This window comes from Pipistrellus kuhlii, unplaced genomic scaffold (assembly GCF_014108245.1).
Source record: "Pipistrellus kuhlii isolate mPipKuh1 unplaced genomic scaffold, mPipKuh1.p scaffold_m20_p_3, whole genome shotgun sequence".
In the NCBI taxonomy this organism is placed as follows: Eukaryota; Metazoa; Chordata; class Mammalia; order Chiroptera; family Vespertilionidae; genus Pipistrellus; species Pipistrellus kuhlii.
This window is the reverse complement of record NW_023425529.1, coordinates 113606253-113624974: the sequence shown is the minus strand read 5'-3', so window position 1 is coordinate 113624974 and position 18722 is coordinate 113606253. Positions and strand designations below refer to the sequence as shown.

General features: G+C 40.5%; 1 protein-coding gene across 1 annotated transcript in view; it reads right to left on the bottom strand.

Annotated features, from left to right (window-relative positions):
* VWA8 (von Willebrand factor A domain containing 8) overlaps positions 1-18722 on the bottom strand; it is a 341016-nt gene that overhangs the window by 26089 nt on the left and 296205 nt on the right. Inside the window, exon 40 of the mRNA XM_036454732.2 lies at positions 12349-12457. Within this exon, the coding sequence (XP_036310625.1) occupies positions 12349-12457 (109 nt within the window). The remainder of the gene's footprint in view (positions 1-12348; positions 12458-18722) is intronic.

Here is an 18722-nt window from a genome sequence, read left to right as displayed (position 1 = left end):
CCTCTCCCATCCTCTCCGAAATTAAAAGAAAGATAGCATATATATAATTATGAGCAGATAACTTATTATCTATCATGAGCCAGCCCACCAAAACTTGGAAACTCCAAACAGGAAGAGCCTGTCAGAATTAATACTCTGGAAGGTAATGAGCTGGAGGGGTCACTCTTTAAAAGTTCACTGAGGACTGGGATAGAAATATTTTTAAATTTGGACTGTGTGTTTTATGGGACACATTAAAATACTTCTTTAAACAGTAAGTTCTGTAAATACATGGTTTTACTTATAACAAAGGACCAAAATGTTATTTTATATTCTTTTTTTCCATACATATTTATTTAATAATAAATCTTTATTGTTCAGATTATTACAGGTGTTCCTCCCCCCCCCCCCCAGCTCCCCTCCACCTGATTCCCCTCCCCACCCCATGTCCTTACCCCCTGCCACTGTCTCCATCCATAGGTGTAAGGTTTTTGTCCAATCTCTTCCTGCACCCCCCAGACCCCTTTCCCTCTGAGAACTGTCAGTCCATTCCCTTTCTATGTCCCTTATTCTATTATATTCACCAGTTCATTCTGTTCTTCCGATTTTTTATTCACTTGATTTTTAGATTCACTTGTTGGTAGGTTTGTATTTGATGTCTTTTTGTTGTTCATAGTTTTTACCTTTACCTTTTTCTTCTCCTTCCTTTTCTTAAAGAATACCCTTCAACATTTCATGTAATCCTGATTTGTTGATGATGAACTCCTTTAGCTTTTTCTTGTCTGTGAAGCTCTTTATCTGACCTTCCATTCTGAATGATAGTTTTGCTGGGTAGAGTAATCTTAGTTGTATGTTCTTGCTGTTCATCACTTTGAATATTTCTTGCCACTCCCTTCTGGCCTGCATAGTTTCTGTTGAGAAATCAGCTGACAGTCATATGGGTACTCCCTTGTAGGTAACTAACTGTTTTTCTCTTGCTGCTTTCAAGATTCTCTTTTTGTCTTTTGCCCTTGGAATTTTAATTATGATATGTCTTGGTGTGGTCCCCTTTGGATTCCTCTTGTTTGGGGTTCTGTGCGCTTCCTGAACTTGTAAGTCTATTTCTTTCACCAGGTAGGGAAAGTTTTCTGTCATTATTTCTTTTAATAGGCCTTCAATATCCTGCTCTCTTTCTTCTTCTGGCACCCCAAAAATCTGGATGTTGATATGCTTAAAGCTGTCCCAGAGGCTCCTTACACTATCCTCATACTTTTGGATTCTTCTTTCTTTCTGCCTCTCTGCTGGGTGTTTTTGTTTCCTCATATTCTAGATCTTTGGTGTTTCTATATATTCTTTATTTAAGACAGTGTATACTTATTTCTAACTGGTCTTTTCCTTTTTTTTTTTTTTTTTTTTTTTTTTTTGTATTCTCATTAAGGTTCTTGAAGTTCTCTTCAAGTTTCTCAGTGGTTTTTAGAAAATTCTTGAGTAACCTTATAAATTTGATTCTGAACTCTGTGTCGTCCAGTATTTACTTTCTTCCATCTCTCCCATTCGTGACATGCTTCTGTGTCTCTGCATTTTGGCTGCCTTCCTGTGGTGTGGAAGTGGCTTTGTGTGGTAGGGATCTCTAAGGTCCAGTAGCTCAGCTTCCACAATCACACAAGGTGGTTGCTCTTGGTACACCCCTTTGTGTGCTGAGTGCAAAGTCTTGGTGTAGTTAAGCCTTGATTGCTGTTGGTACACTGGAAGGATATTTTATATTCTTATTACATGAAGTATTCTCACAAATATTTTCAATTTTGTGTTATATAATAAGTTCATACTAATGGGAATTTTTATATATAAAGCTAGGAGAAGGTAAAGGGGGATAAAAAGTGATGGAAGGAGACTTGACTTTGGGTAGTGAACTCAATACAGTGTAGAGATGATGTGTTATAGAATTGTACCCCTTAAACTTATGTAATATTATTAACCAGTCACCCCAATAAACTCAATAAGAAAGTAAAAATAATCACAGAATACTTAGGTTAATTGAAATGCTCATAGGATGATGTGTACTAGTTAATTCATTTTTCTGGTAAATAACTGGTTAACCAGAAAGTACACACACACACACACACACACCCACGAACACATCTGTAGTAGTGAGGACATTAGGAGGAATAAATTAGATAAAAACCAATTAGTGTCACTAGTCCTTGTGATTTCAGCACAGAAAGTTTTCTGATTAATCTTAAGTCTTCACTTATTTGGGTTATGGTTAATCAAGTCTTTCTTTACTTATATACTCTATAAGAAAGCCATATTTCTATTATTCTTTCAGAATTTCTTTAATAAAGAGATTAGAAAGACTTAAATAGCAATTTTTGCAGAAATCCTATACACTTTACAGAATAAAGCATGTAGATGATCATCAATAAAAACCTGTTGGGTAGCCCTCACCAGTTTGGCTTAGTGGATAGAGTGTGGGCCTATGGACTGAAAGGTCCCAGGTTTGATTCCGGTCAAGGGCACATGCCTGGGTTGCGGGCTCAATCCCCAGTTGGGGAGGTGCAAGAAGCAGCCAATCAATGATTCTCTCTCATCACTGATGTTTCTATCTCTTGTTCCCTCTCCCTTTCTGAAATCAATACAAATATATACTAAAAAAAAAAAATCAAAGACCCTTCTTTGTCAAGCAAATGTTTAAATTAAAAAACATCAACAACTATACCCCAAAAACCTGTTGGATAGATAAATAAATGTAAATAGATGTCTGAGGATGCCTGGGAGCAATGATTCTTTTATTAAACATTAGCTCCCATTAGTTTAACATTTCCCCATGTTCAACCAATGTATAATTTTTATGCTTTTAATTTATATCATTAAAACAGAAATGATAAGCTAGGTTAAGGCATACTCTTGTACAATGTTTATAAAATAACAAGGTACAAATCTGTGGAAGCAATAAAAATTTTTCTTTGTGGATCTCAATATTTTGACATAGTAAAAATATTTTACTAAATACCTGTTAGATTGCAAACTGCTCTAAATGGTGAATAGTACTACCAAAAAAAGAGAAGATACAGGTCTTCCTGTTTTAAAGATTTCCCTGTTTCTTGAAGTAACATCTCATTGCAAGGGAGAACAGTGATTCGTGTATTTAACAGAGATAATTCTCGTTAAAAGAATTTGTATTCTTGGATGCTGATGTGGAATTAAACTATTACTTTGAGTAACAATTTATTGTTATTTTATGATTAGTTTTTATGAACAAAGACAATGTCATGTCTTTCCTTCAAGAATTAAGTCTTTTGTACTTCAAAGAAGCTGGATCTATTCTACATCCACCAGTGTGTATACGTAATAGGCTTTTAGACTTAACAGTTCAAAACTGAGGCCTGGCTCCCACTCACCATGCTTTCCCCAAGTTCTCCTCATCTCAGTAAAGGGCAACAGGCAGACTCCATTCCTTCAGCTGCTCACGTCACATACCTACGAGTCCTCTTTGACTCCTCCTTCTCTCACATCTCACACCTAGTCCCCTGCGAACCCTCTTAACTTCCAGCAGTATCTGATCATCTCTTCTCATCGCCATGCCTGTCCCTAGCCCAAATATCGCTTCCTCTCACATGGTCCACTTTGATAGCTCCTAAAGCACATGTGTCAAACACAAGGCCCGCGGGCAAATCCGTCCCGCCAGGCCTTGCAATGTGGCCCGCACCGCGCTGTCATCACTGCACTCCGCTGCGTTTCCATCACAATGACAGTTTATGACTGTTCAGTAAACCATTCGGCCCGCGATTTAGGCTGGATTTTAGATTTTGGCCCCTTCTCTGATTGAGTTCGACACCCCTATCCTAAAGGGTGGCCCTGCTTCAACTCTGCACCCCTGACATTCCCCTTTCCGCACAATAATCAGAGGAATATTTATAAAAAACATGTTGTATGTGTAAGAAATATCAGCATGATTGTTTTTAAAAGCCTGATTGAACTTTTATTTCTGTAGTTATTTTTAGGAATGAAAGAGTATTTGTTTCTTTCATTAATAACATAAATTATCATACTTTTTGCTTCCTTTTGTTTCTCCTCTATATCAACTTCTTTTAAAAAAATATATATTTTTATTGATTTCAGGGTGGAAGGAAGAGGGATAGAGAGATAGAAACATCAATGATGAGAGAGAATCATTGATTGGCTGCCTTCTGCCTGCCCCACACTGGGAATCAAGCCCACAACCTGGGGATGTGCCTGCCCAGAATTGAACTGTGACCTCCTCGTTCATAGGTTGATGCTTAACCACTGAGCCATGCTGGCCAGGCTATATCAACTTCTTGATATTTGTTTAATTTTTGAGATAATATGACAATTTAGGTCCTGTTTTTTATTATTAAAATAACTATATTTTAAATTGTGTACTTTAATGAAACAATATTCTTGATATTTGAGTTTTCTTTAAGCCCTGGCTGGGATACTCATTTGGTTAGAGCCTCATCTCAATACACCAAGGCTGTGGGTTTGATCCCCAGTCAGGGCACATGCAAGAAGCAACCAATGAATGTATAAATAAGTGGAACAAGGAATCTCTCTCTCTCCTCTTTCTCTCAAAGCAATAAAAATACACACACACACACCCACACACACACCCACACACATTTATCACAATTATTTAGACTTGATTCTATTTTGTGTTTAATGTTTCCAATGCTCACTGCTATCCTTTTATAATTCAAGTTTCCCATTCTTAAGGAATTTTGATTCCTCTCTTAATTGACTGGAATATATATATATGTGCATATATGTATGTGTGCACATGTCTATATATATATATTTAAAGTATTTTCAAAAGGGGTACTTAAGTGACATACATTTTAAGTCTCTGAATATGTGAAAATGTCTTTCTGTCACCTTTGTACTTTGGCTGAGTATAGAATTATTGGGTCACAGTTCTTCTCTTCCACCCCCAAACTCCCAAATCCTGTAGGTGGTGTGTCACTAGCTTCTGGCATTCAATGTTTCAGGGAAAACGAATGTAAGATTATTTTTCTTTCTGTGATAGCTTGCTTTCTTGCCTGCTTGTATGTTGTTGTTGTTGTGTTTGTTTGTTTTTTATATTTTCTTTGCTTTGAAATGTTAAAATTCCAGGAAGTTGTGGCAAGGTACTTACCTCTTTTCATTAATTTGCCTGCTACTCAGTACAGTTCTCTGACCCATAGATTCAGGCCCGTCTTCAGCCTAGTACAGTTTTCTTTAGTTATGATTCTGATTATTCTTATGTGTCCTTTGGGGAATATCATTGGTCCATTCAGCATCCATTTACTGAGCACTGAGCACTTACCGTGTGCCAAGTACTGTTCTACTGACTGGGGCAGCTCATGGCTCCTATGTTAACTCTCTGCTCTGTTTTGATTGATCAGCTTTCTTATGGCTTTTACCTTTTTATCTTTCCACAATCTGGAACAACAATTCAAGTTTTCCATTCATGTTAGTAATTAGATTTAAGGCTGAATTGATCTGCTCTTTCTACGTTTAATATAGATTTCAGTTTTGGCATTGCATTTTTAGTTTCCTTATAACATTTCCTTATTACATTCATCTCCTTTATTACTTCTGCTAGCTTCTTAGCCAAATCCTTTTAAACCCATGTCTTATTACTCATACTTCAAGATTCTTTGAATTTTGAGAACACAAAGCAGATGTTTTCTAAAAATCTGGTGTTTTCTGAAGAGATATTCTAGCCCAGCAGCATCTTCCTCCTCTCCATCTTGAATGCTTCCTAGTCCGCCTCCCTGCAGAACGACTTCATGGATCCCGTTTTACTTCATTTTCTGGTGTTCTTTTTCTTGAATCATGAGAGGGCTGCACAAAACTATTCAGGAACAGATTAGACACATTCTCCTTGGTTGTATGTACTTGCCACTTTGTTAGAATTCTCCTTGAAGATGTTAAACTGATGTTAGCAGTTGAACTAACTCTATACCACTAGCTCAGGCCTCGGCGGGGAAGGAGCGCGAACTGTGGAGCAGTTCGTGTGAGAACCTCATCTCCACATCATTTCTAGCTTGTGTGGTGAAGCCATGGCAGGGGGCCATTTGGCATTTGTCTGAGCTAGTCGTCCAGCCAGGTGTAAACTGAGGCTGATCTGGCCCTTCCCCAGTGTTATTCCCCTGCCAGCTTTCTGCTTGTCATAGCCACTGCATAAAGCCTAGACCCAGCTGCTCATTTCCCATGGCTGCTGCTTTCAGTGCTGCTGCTTGGCAGTCATGACACGGAGGTCGAGTGACCTGCTTCTCACCAGCTCCAGGCTTTCTCCTGCCTCCCTGCTTCTCCAAGTCAGGGATGTTAATGTGATCCCATTGGTCTCATGCCCTTACTCGCTGGTAATGCTATTTCTGAGGAAGGTTTTGAGCTGTCTTTGTTGCAATCATTCTTATGGGGCTCATTACACTATATTTAGTGAAAGTTCTTCAAAACTTCTTGTTCATGTACTCTTCCCTAATTTCTTCTATCATATGGTTTTTTCCCCCTCACATTTACAGCTTTTTACTGTTAATAATTTTAATGGTCATCCAACAAAGATGGAATTAGATGCCTTTATACAGATGCTCAAACAGCCTGGAAGCTGGGACTATATTTCTAGCCTGCCCTCAGCTGAAGTTGTCCTCTCATGGTCACTGATGCCATGTGCTGAGTGAAAAGCCATTCACATGCTAAGGAGACACTGGACTTTCACTGCTTTCTCAACATGTAGGTGTTCCCAGACATGGCTGTTTTCACCTTTCCTCTCTCTTCACTGTGTACTCTCACCTTAATCAGCATATCTCTCTTGACTTTCCCTGTTCCTTTATACAGATGACAGTAACATACAGACATCAATGGGGTCTCTCTGGTCTTCTCTCCCATTACCCACTATGCCCCCATGCCCATGCCAATCTCTAGACACTTGGATAGTTGTCCCTTCCCCAAGCAGCCTTAGTTAAGTCCTAGTCCTCTGCTTACAGGTTTCTTCTATCTAGACCAGAGCCATCCACACTGCCTTTGGTGTGTGAGCACTTATCACTGGTCCATGATGAAATAAATAACAGAAATTGACAGTAAGCCTTCAGAAACTTGCATGACAATTTGACAATGTAATTTTATGTTTGTTGAATCTGATATTAAATAATATGGGCTTGTACAATATTTTGTATGTTATTTTTATATCATTTTTTCAGTAATTCATTTCTATTTTATTTTATAAAAGTATTCATCCATGATCAAGTGAAAAAAATTCTGACCATCTCTTTATCCTTATAAGAGTTATCACTGAAACCAAGGTCATCCTTCATGGTCCAGCTTAAATGACACGTCCTTTGTGAGTTTCTCCCTAACTGTCCAGCTTGGAAATAGCTTGTTCACGGGTCTACTTAACCAAGCACTTTGTTTAAAATTTTTCTGTGTACTTACCATATTGTGTCTTCTATTAGCTACACACGTGATTTCTTCCCTAGGTCAGTTGTCAGAGGCAAGAACCATTAGGCAAAGAATTCAATAAGTGTCTATAAGATGAGACATGGTTATTGGAGAAATGCTTTCCATTCCTTACAATTTAGCCAAGTGAGTACTCAGAATAAGGTCCAAGTTCCTTGCCTGGCTCCCACACTGGATGGCATCCTGCTCACACTCGAGATGAGCCATCAGCTCACACCTGAGATCACAGTGTCCTACCTTTGTCTATGCTGTGTGCACTATTGGGACACTGTTTCCACCCTCTTATTAATACTCATGTGCCCTTCAAGACTCAGTTCATGTATCCTTTCCTTCAAAATCTATCCTAGCTTCCCTTTCCTCTGGACTTGCACTGCATTCTATGCATCCCTCTACCTGGACAACTGCCATATTAAACAAATACTCTGTCTAGGTGCCCACCTTCCCCACCCCTCGAGACTATAATCTTCTTGAGACTTTCAATTAAAAAAAAATTAAAAAAATATATTTTAATTGATTTTTTTTACAGAGGGGAAGGGAGTTGGATAAAGAGCTAGAAAGATCGATGAGAGAGAAACACCAACCAGCTGCCTCCTGTACACCCCCTACTGGGGATGTGCCCACAACCAAAGTACATGCCCTTGACCAGAATCGAACCTGGGAACTTTCAGTCCGCAGACCGATGCTCTATCCACTGAGCCAAACAGGTTTCGGCAAGACTATAACTTTCTGGAGGTCAGGGATATCTTACTAATCTTTGTTCCCTCAGGCCCATGCATAGTGTACGTCACGTCAGTGTTCAAAAACACCTTTTATCTGAACACAAGCTCATTTTGAAGCACAAAAGGCAAAGCAAGACACATAATTGTTGGTTCCTGGTGCTATCATGCTAGCCAAAGCAATCAGAGGAAGGATAATTTAGTGTAGCCTCAGAATGAAATTACTGACTATAGGTCAGAAAAACAATGAAGAGACGATATGGCTTTTTGTAGGAATGGGTATTTTGTTTTGTTAGGGAATGCTGGAATTAAGACATTCAGATTCTGAATCAAGTATAAGAAATTATTATAGACTCTACTATTCTAATGAGAAAATTCTTGCTGCTGATTCATAAAAAGTCCAATAACCAAGCCTCTGATATTCCATAGAGAGTCCAGTCAAGAAGCAAAGGAAGGCCACTGGTAAAAGCTTTCTTAATTGAGAATGGCGTACTACACCAGAGGCACGTGTTGAAGCAGATGGTCACTGGGTGGAACAACATTTCCTGTTCCACAAACCTCAGCCCAGCCCCCAGTCACTGCGTGGGCCTGAAGCTATGCTTTGGAAAGTCATCTCCAGTGATGACTTACTAGTGCCTGGCCAGACTTTGTACTGGTCACCAAGGGAACACCCACGGTTACCGGGATTACAGCAACCCCAGACAGCTGGAAGTGATTTGTCAATCAGAGACACACAGACTGGCAGAAGATGGCAAAAATGGGACCAAGTCAAAAACCTGCTCATTTTAGTTACAACCTAAAGATTCATATTCCAGATGAGGCCCTGTCTGTTCTGGCCAGTACTGTGTCTTTAACAAATACTATCTTTCTAAATTGAGTCCTGGATGGCCTACCTGAGAATAACACCTCTGTGGATTAAAAATAAAAGCACTTGAAGTGGCTGTGTTGGCATCTGGATAACGATGCAAACTGTCTTATGAGTGTGTGCAAGAATTACACATTTTACAGAATGGTAGAGTTGGAAGATAATAGAGACCCAGCAGAGAAAAGGGATCTGAGCTTTGGGCTCAGTCACTTGCTTCACTAGCCATGTCTTTCTAATCCTTAACTCTCTCATTATGTGGGAATAAAGTATTATATTTCATAAGACTGTGAGAATTGAGATGACCATATGTTTCAGTTTCCTTATCTATCAAATGTAGAAAATGACCATTACCGGTTATTGTAAGGATTAACTAGCACAATGAATGAAAAGTACCTGACTGGGTGCCTGCCTGGCAGTCCATGCCAATAAATACTAAGGGAGTATGATGAGCGTTATGACGAAGCTAATTCTGTACAGAATGCTATAAGCGAGGCACATTTGAAATGGTTTACACGCATCTTCTGGGTACATCTTCCTAACTGATCCATTCTTCGTCATTCCCATTTTACAGAACCCAGGCTATCAGGCTCCAAAACTGGCACTATTAGCAACAAAGTGATGATGATGATGATGATGATGATGGTGATGATGATGATGGAAGAGAGGTTTATGATGATGCTAATATGTGAAAACTGGCACATGGCAATTGCTCAATAAATGCTTAGTATTATTAAAATGCTCACTGATTTGTCAAGATTTCTAGAAACAGAAGTTCTACATTCATCTTAGGTACTCTTTCAAGAATTAAATCACTTTTATTCTTTTTCTTATATATTAAACTCTTTCTTGCTATTATTGAAGCCTATGTTTTCTTTCTCAGGTTTCTAGGAAAGAGGGGAATAAAAACCTTCCTGAAATACTTAACTCTATTTAAGAATATTCAGTAAGCTATTAATCCCAATCCCTTTACATATTTTTATCAGTGCCAGTTTCTTGTTTGCTATCTATTTAATCTTATTGGTTGCTTTTCCTTAAGTCCATTCCAGTTTTCTTTCATCTCTCTGTTTGAAAGCAGAACTAGACACTGTTTTCTCAAACGGTCTCATCCATGTATGTTTACCAGAAGTCCTTCTGGACTACTAACTCTCCTTCTGCTATAAGAAGTCGGTATTAGGTCTGACTTCTCTTCCTGTGGCTGATCTTGTAAATGTAATCACCTATTTAAAAGGGTTGATCTGGGAATGATATTTGTAAAAGTAACTGTAGCATGGTGCCCAATAAATGCCAATGTAGACATTTACTAGCACCAGATGATTCTGATGACCTCAATCAAAAATGTATTCTTGCCCTAATCGGTTTGGCTCAGTGGATAGAGGATCGGCCTGCAGATTGAAGGGTCCCAGGTTTGATTCAGGCCAAGGGCACATGCCTGGGTTGCAAGCTTGATCCCCAGAAGGGGGTGTGCAGGAGGCAGCTGATCAATGATTCTCATCACTGATGTTTCTATCTCTCTATCCCTCTCCCTTCCTCTCTAAAATCAATAAAAAAATATTTAAAAATATTTAAATAAATAATAAATAAAAATGTATTCTTGCATCCTTTTCAAATACTGTGAATCCTCTAATGGCTCATTTGTTCACACAGTAAAACCCAATGTAACTTGCCTGTTCTCACAGCATTCAGGGCTATTCACGATCGGGTCTCCACAGCTTCACCAGCCTTCTCCGCTGCCATTGCATCCACCCAACACACATCTCCTTAGTCACCCTGATCAACCTGCACTAGCACACACTGTGCCTTGTCTGGAATGTTCCGACTCTTAAGCACTTGGGAAATTCCTTAGCATCTTTCAAGAGTGAACCGAAGCATGACATTCTCCGCGAAGGCTTTCCTCATTCATCCCACAGCATTGTGCACATACTTCTCTACAGAATTTAGGAAGATGTTAGCTTGTTTGTCTTCTTTAAGTTCCTTCTTTGAAGGCAAGGTCTACATTTTATTTTTCTAACCCTAATGCCTGTTGTGCATGAAGAACGTAAGAAATAAATGAATGAGCCACATTCATTCTTTAGTTTTAGCACCGTGTCCCATTATCCTCATCATTTTGGCTCTTATTCATCTATTGTCTTGCCCTGCTGCTCAGAGCCACCTAGCAGTTGCCCTCAAGCCCAGAGCAATAAGCACTTGTCATGTAAGTGACTTCAGAAGAAAATCCAACCATTCGATTGTATACATAGTTCATGTTCTCACACAGTTTATACAAAACCTTATGCTATTTTATCCTAAGTAACTATATGCATATGGATTTTTTTTTTAAATGAGCAAATGTGTTAATTCTTACAGTCCCTGGAGTTTGAAATTAGGAGTTTAGTTAATTATGAAACGTTTTCCTCTTCCTTTCCTCTTGGAAATGATAGAATTTTTCCTAATCTCCTGATGCAGTGTACATTTTTTTAAAACTGAGGCTTTCCCAAAATTTTGAGTTAAGACAGTGGATTAAAACTGCATCAGAGAACTTCTAAATCCCAATACTTAGCAAATAAAAAAAAAACCACACACACACACACACACACACACACACACAAAAAAAAAAAAAACATCTCCCTCCCCACAAAGAACAACTACAAACAAGAACCAAAGAGGAAACAAGTATAACTGAAGGTAAGCAACTTCAACCATTTCATGGAAAGGACAAAGAAGATTCCAGAGTAGAGAGTGAAGAAGCATGTCATGCCTGGCTCCCAGCCTCATCCCCTTTTCCCTGAAATGTCCAAATATCTTGCTTAGGAAATACTGAAGCATCTTAATTGATATTTTTTAGGGGAAATAGAAATGTTGAAATAGCAATATTTAGGGGGAAATAGCAATAGTTCTGGGGCAACCAATTTGTAAACTGCAAAAAAGGCAGGCAATATGGGAGCAAGGGGAGGGCGAAGAGGGTGGGGAAAGGAAAAGCCAGGAGGCATAGAGAAGTACAGCGTGGATGATCCAAAATGCTTCTCTGTCTCTCCCGTCAATGACAGTGTAGTGATTTCTAGAAAGAGAATTCTATTTGTGAATTCCTAGCAAAAAGGAGGTGCACACAGATCTTCTATGTGGGGAATGAGGATGTATGATGTCTTCTGGAGTTGCTGGTCAAATTACTGCTTCCTGAATAAGGGGAAAGTGAGATTAAGTCTTTTTCCTTGGAGAACTCAACTAAGAAGCCATGGAATGAGCTACAGCTTTATGCAAACATTTTGGCATTAATTTTTTCCTGATTGGTTGATTAGAGTTTGGATAATTTTCTCCTATAGTTCTGGGATCAGTTCAACTTTAGGCCCAGATTGTTTTCTTGGCCCATAAATGGAAGATTACCTGTAAATTATCCAGGATGATCCGGAGGGAGTGCACCTGCCTTCGGACAGCGCCTGAAAACCTTTCGTAAGTTGTGGCATCATATTCACTCATTTGGATCTCCTTCAGCCTGAAATAAAAGGGGCATAAAAGGCAGCAGCTGATGCATCAGTCTCTTAATTCCATACTGCTAGAGCTGCGGCAAACTTCAGAAAGGTTTAACGGAAAGTAACCAACTTCAAACACTTCATGAAAAGGACACAGAACAGAGTGGAGAGGCTTGTCATGGCTTCTCCAGGCTGCCTTTGAGGAGCAAAGCAGAAGGTGACATCTCAGCGAGGAGTAGAAAAGGAAGAGACTGTCCGGTGGCATGCTGGCAAATTGTTAACACGTTGCCCTCCAGGACAACAAAAGGTCATGCTTTGTAGTATTTGCTCATTTATGTGGTGTAAATACCATGATGGATTTCAAGCTGCCAATAATGAGTTCACCAACACTGAGTTAGAAAGAAATGTGCACAATTGGCTCTCACACCGTTGCTATATCCCAAAGACATGCCCGATGCTGGCAGCTAGTCAGTTCATGTGGAGGCTCCTAGTTGCTTTATAAGACCAAGGATGTATACTTGGTTGACTAAGTTAATAGGTCAGGCCCAAAAAAATGCAATTAACGTGCTGCTATAGAAAATACAAGAGTTTTCTGAAATTGCTGATGTACTTGTAATAGGATAATCATATTTTAATATTGTGGCTTTGAAATTCCTCCCTCCCAGTACAGTGTTCCTTTTTTACTATTGTTCATCATTTGCCTTTGCTGTGGCCTGCGATGCACAAGGGGTTCCTCGAACATCACATGCCTGTGCCCGGAGCTCCCACACAGGTCACTGTCACCTGAGAACCTGCCCCTGCCTCTCTGCCTACTAACTCCCACATACTCGTCAAGACTCAAATCGATGATCAGCTCCTCTGGGAAGCCTATTCCAATTCCTCGGTCTGTCTTCCCTTGTTACTTCACGCCATCACTCTCAGAGCACTTACTACCTGTTCTGTCTCCCCACCAGCCTCTATGCTTCTTTAGGTAATGGCTGGGTCTTTCTCATCTTTCTATATACAGTGGCTAGCATGTTACCTATCATATAATAGGTATTCAAAATAAACTGAAATGACCAAAATAAAAATAAGACTCCGAATTATTAAAAATGCAGCATCTTAAATTAAACACACACAAAAGTTCATTCACTGAGAGAGCTTTTCTTGGGTTTTATAGCATCATATTCATAATACACTAAATTGATTACACACTCCTGGAAGTTTCTATAAATGTAACGGTGCGGACACTAGGACACAGCATGGTCTTTTAAACTGCTGCATGTGGTTGCATTAGTGTGTGCACATGTGTGCAAAGTTGGAGGTATGGGTTCCAGGTGTGTAGCTGAAGCTGTTACCTAAAGTATATTTTTCTCACCTTGGGCTGCAGTGAGAATGGATGGTCTCTGTTCCTTCCTGGCAGGCCAAGCACTGGGAGAATCCATTTATCACAGGACTGAGTGCTTACAAGAATCACATAAAGTTAGGCCTAGACTGCCACAGGGAAGATTTGCAATCCCTGCCCTAACACCCAGCTGGTTAGTTATTGCCAACTCAGGTTTCAAGACCCAGCTGGAAGGCCACCCCCTAAGGAATCTTGCTTGACCTCTCCAGTAACCTGATCACACCCCTTCCCTTCACTGTCTTCCACAAATATCTTTTATAGAATCTATACACTTTATTGCCTTTAATAGCTATGTTTGTTTTCATCTGTCATGATGTTTTTAAACTTTATTTTCTACAATAAGAAGCTTTAATACACTTAAATACAGGATACACAAATGCATATATGTGTGTGTTTTAACGGAACCAAAAATTTAATAAAAAATATGTTTACTATTTATGATACACTGATATTCTCTTCTATTCCTGTGGGAGGAGAAATATGTCCTATTTTTTCTCTGAATCTGCAGTACCAAACACAATACGTGGCACACCATGGCACTCAATAAATGCTGTTACATAACAATTTGAAAAACATTATCAAAAGAGAAATACATGAAAGTTAAATAATATCTGAATTCTTGTTTCCTGAGGTGACATGCCAAGGTGCCCTTTTAAATTTACTCTCTTTTCTGAAGAACAAAAACAAATATGTGTATAGGACTTGACTTCCTAACACTTCTCATGTTTAGCTTTGGCAATCTCTTAAACCTCTCTATACATTTTCATTAGATGTTATGTTTCAAGTATCAAGGTGGAGAAAAGCTGGGCAAAATGAATATTACAGGATATGCTATCTACCTCTTCATACTTAGGAGGTCAATATGCTTTTTCAAAGAAGAAAGATTAGAAAAAAAATTGTAGCCATAGCTTATGTTTAGCAGGGAGAAAATATACACATACACACAAACTCACACTTACAGACACTCACACACACACACTCATTTTACACAATACTCACTTCATGCACACATTCACGCACACATTCACACACACACACACACACACACACACACACACACACCAAGGAAGGAGCCAGGAAGTTGGTCTTAGTAGAGAGATTGGAATTAGCTCGTTATAGTGCTACCTCTGGCACAGCTACTTTGCACCCAAAACACACCTCATGCTGTTTTAATTGTGAAGAAATCTGGAAATCATACTCCAGACTTTGTGAGCTTTCAGAAAGATCACCTACAAGGTGTTCAAAAGTGATAAATTCTGAAAGATGAAGACTGAAGCAAGGGATGGGGAAAGGAAATAGTTAATTTTACGCTCTGGATCAGACAATCTGTCCAGAGCTAATATTCTCAAGCCCACAAAACTAACTGAAAATAATCTTTCTGCCTCTTTACCCCTGACCAAAACTGCAGGGCACAGCTGCTTCCCATCCTAGTAATCCGTGTGGACTAACTGCACTCTGTTGGCACAGCATATTCTTATAGGGTATACTTATTGTTATGTAAGAGTCTGGGAATTTAAGTTTTCATTTTACTTTTTCATGTAGGTCAGATTTAAATACTATAATTTTGGATCAATTATGAGAAAAGCAAACATAAGCCGAGATCCATAAGCTAACCTCCCTGTGTAAGCCTGATTAGTTTTGCAAATGGTAGTTGGTACAATTTCCACCTTAACCATTTTTCTAAGCATGTAAAAGTACCTTACTATCTATTTCATCCATGTTTTGTTGATTAATATTTCTGTGTGCTTCATGCATGTTTTATGCTTCTTGACTTTTGTTATCTGTTCCTGAGTTAATAAATTTTGATATATAGAAACAGGTATCTAGATGAAATCCAGATGCAAATGAGTGCTAACTCAATGCTGTGTATATATGTCAGGAACCCATCAGTTTATTAGGCAATATGGTGAGCCTGATGGATAGCTCTGTCTGTCTGATTTTAGCCAGAGTCTGAGTTGAGTATTAAAGGGGATACCATTACCTCTATGCAGGTGCACATTATGCATTCTACAAATATGAGTGTTTGCTGTGCATCAGGTTCTGGGTGTAGCTCTAAGGATATTATAGAGCAAAGCACCCTGCCTTCAAGGCACTTAGTTAGTAGAGAGGCAACTATTCATACAACTGATGATATATTGGGAAAGAATGATAAGAACTGTGGAGAAAAGGGACAAAAGCACAAATGAGGACCTGACCTCATTCTGCATATGCCTACAGCTGCAAAATAACTTTAAAATTGACTATTTAATGACAGTGAAGAATTATTTTTTTATAGACATAATAATATTGTGGTGTGTGTGTGTGTGTGTGTGTTAGAATCCTTAACTTTCAGAGATACACTCTTAAGTATTTATGATGAAAAGATAAATACCTTAGATTGGCTTCCAAATAATCCAGGGGTGAGCACTGAAAGTAAAGCCAGATTTTTCTTCTTGAAGTTAGTCCATGGGGTTCATTATACATGAACCTACTTTTGCCTCACTCCGTATATTTCACTCTACTTTCATTTATGTTTGAAAAGTTCCATAGTAAAAAGTTCAAGAAAAATCTTTAGCAGTACTAACTTGAATACTCATCAAATGGGAGAATTTACTATGTAAAAGTAGAAAGCAACATTTCCCCCCCTCTGTATTTTGCTATGCCCTTTCTCATGGTCTCTATGTGTTTCTACTTCTTCCTCTCTATCTCATACCCTTTCCCACCTCCTGTCTCTCAACCACTTCATGCCATTCTCTTTCGGCTAGGCTTAGAGACTTCTCCACAGCACTGCATAAAGGTGGATGGTTTTCTCACTCCTTTCCCACTTTGTCTCTTACATCCTCTAAATTTAGTTGTGCTGTCATCACCGATGCTTCTTGATCTCTTTCACCTGTGGGGCAATGGCCCTCATAGAATCATGTTCCTTAACCCTATCATAGGATTCGGAACAGAGGCTGAATACTTGTGCCCAAGCACTACTTAAAGGCCTTCCTGCCTCTCCATGAACTACTCATGTGCCAGAGCATCTATCCATCTGTGCACTTATTCAAAAACTAAAGGCCTGGTACATGAAATTAGTGCACAAGGGGCGGGAGGGTGTCCTTCAGCCTAGCCTGCACCCTCTCCAATTTGGGGCCCCTTGAGGGATGTCTGACATCCCTCTCACAATCCAGGACTGCTGGCTCCCAACTGCTCGCCAGCCTGCCTGCCTGACTGCCCCAAACTGCTTCTGCCTGCCAGTCTGATCACCCCCTAACCACTCCCCTGCCAGCCTGATCAACACCTAACTGCTCCTCTGATGGCCCGGTCACCTGTAACTTCCCTCCCTTGCCAATCTGGTTGCCCCTAACTGCCCTCCCTGCCAGCCCAATTGCCTTTAACTGCTCTCTCCTGCTGGTCTGGCCTCTCAAAACTGCCCTCTCCTGCTGGTCTGGTTACCTGTAACTGCCCTTCCCTGCTGGCCTGGTTGCCCGCAACTGCCCTCCCCTGCTGGCCCAGTCACCCCTAACTTCCCTCCCTTGCCAGCCTGGTCGCCCCTAACTGCCCTCCCCTGCCAGCCAGATTGCCCTTAACTGTTTTTCCCTACTGTTCCCGTAGCTGCCTTCCCCTGGTGGCCTGGTCACCTGTAACTGCCCTCCCCTGTGGTCCTGGTCCCCCCCAACTGCAGGCCTATTGCCCTAACTGCCCTCCCCTGTTGGCCTGATCACCCCTAAGTGCCCTCCCCTGCCAGCCTGGTCACCATAACTGTCCTCCCCTGCAGGCGTGTTGCCCCTAACTGCCCTCCCCTGCTGGCCTGGTCCCCTCCCCCCCAACTGCCTTCTCCTGCCAGCCTGGTCACCCCTAATTGCTCTCCCCTGCAGGCCTTGTCCTTCCCAACTGCTCTCCCCTGCAGGCCTAGTCTCTCCCAACTTCCCTCCACTGCTGGCCGTCTTGTGGTGCCCATAGTTGACCACATGGGGGGCAGCCATCTTGTGTGTTATAATGATGGTCAATTTGCATATTACCTCTTTATTGTATAGGACTGAGACTTAATATGTACTTGTGAGGTACTGAGCTTGGCAACAATAGAAACTCATTTGGGGAGGGGGTGGGAGAATGTTGCATATCTAATTGTTTGGTTCCTTCCTAAATGAATATCATTTATATGAAATGTAGAATAATATCTTAATTCTAACAAGACCTTTCCTTACAGTATTCCTCCCACTTTTTGTTTGTTTTGAGAAGCTTAAACTGCTTGCATTCCTAAGAGAGTTATCTGTCCTCAGAACCTCCCTGGGAAGCCACCTATCTCCAGAAGAGGAGAGATTACTGTTCAAGGTCACCAGGAAAGCCAACACTTTTGCCTTAACCACCAGTACACAGGCTCCTAAGGCTTGCAGGCTTTCCTGAGGGTGTGGAACATGAGGGAGGAACCTGCGTGTTTATTCCCATTGTTTGCTCTGTTTACTTGCAGGATGTGTAAGCACAGCATGTGATACAATAACAGATGTTCTACTCTAGGAACTTTATAGAGGACATACATTTGAGCATGCTCTTTTTTTCCTGAACTGCCCTCAGCCCCTTTCACTGAGTGCAACAACCTGAATCTGCCTTCCAAGCCACCACGGATCCTCTCCCTCAGTCCTGAGGAAGACACTGATGCTCCTCTTTTAGCTGAAGAGCATCACGAGGCTTCTCATTGTTTTAGATGGTTCTGATCAAATGGCCCAGATGGTTCCAGATCATCTGAAAGCCATAGGTTCTTCAGCCCTGATTTCAAGGCCTCCACCAACAGGGCCTCCCGTTCAACTTCACTCCCCGACCCCCAGCTGGTCCTTTAACCCGGAGCGGACACCATGCTCTCCCCATGGGTGCCTCTGCATGTTGTCCCAATCCTGGCTGAGCTCCCAACAGCCCACTGAGGGCAGAGTCTCCTACCTTGTGGC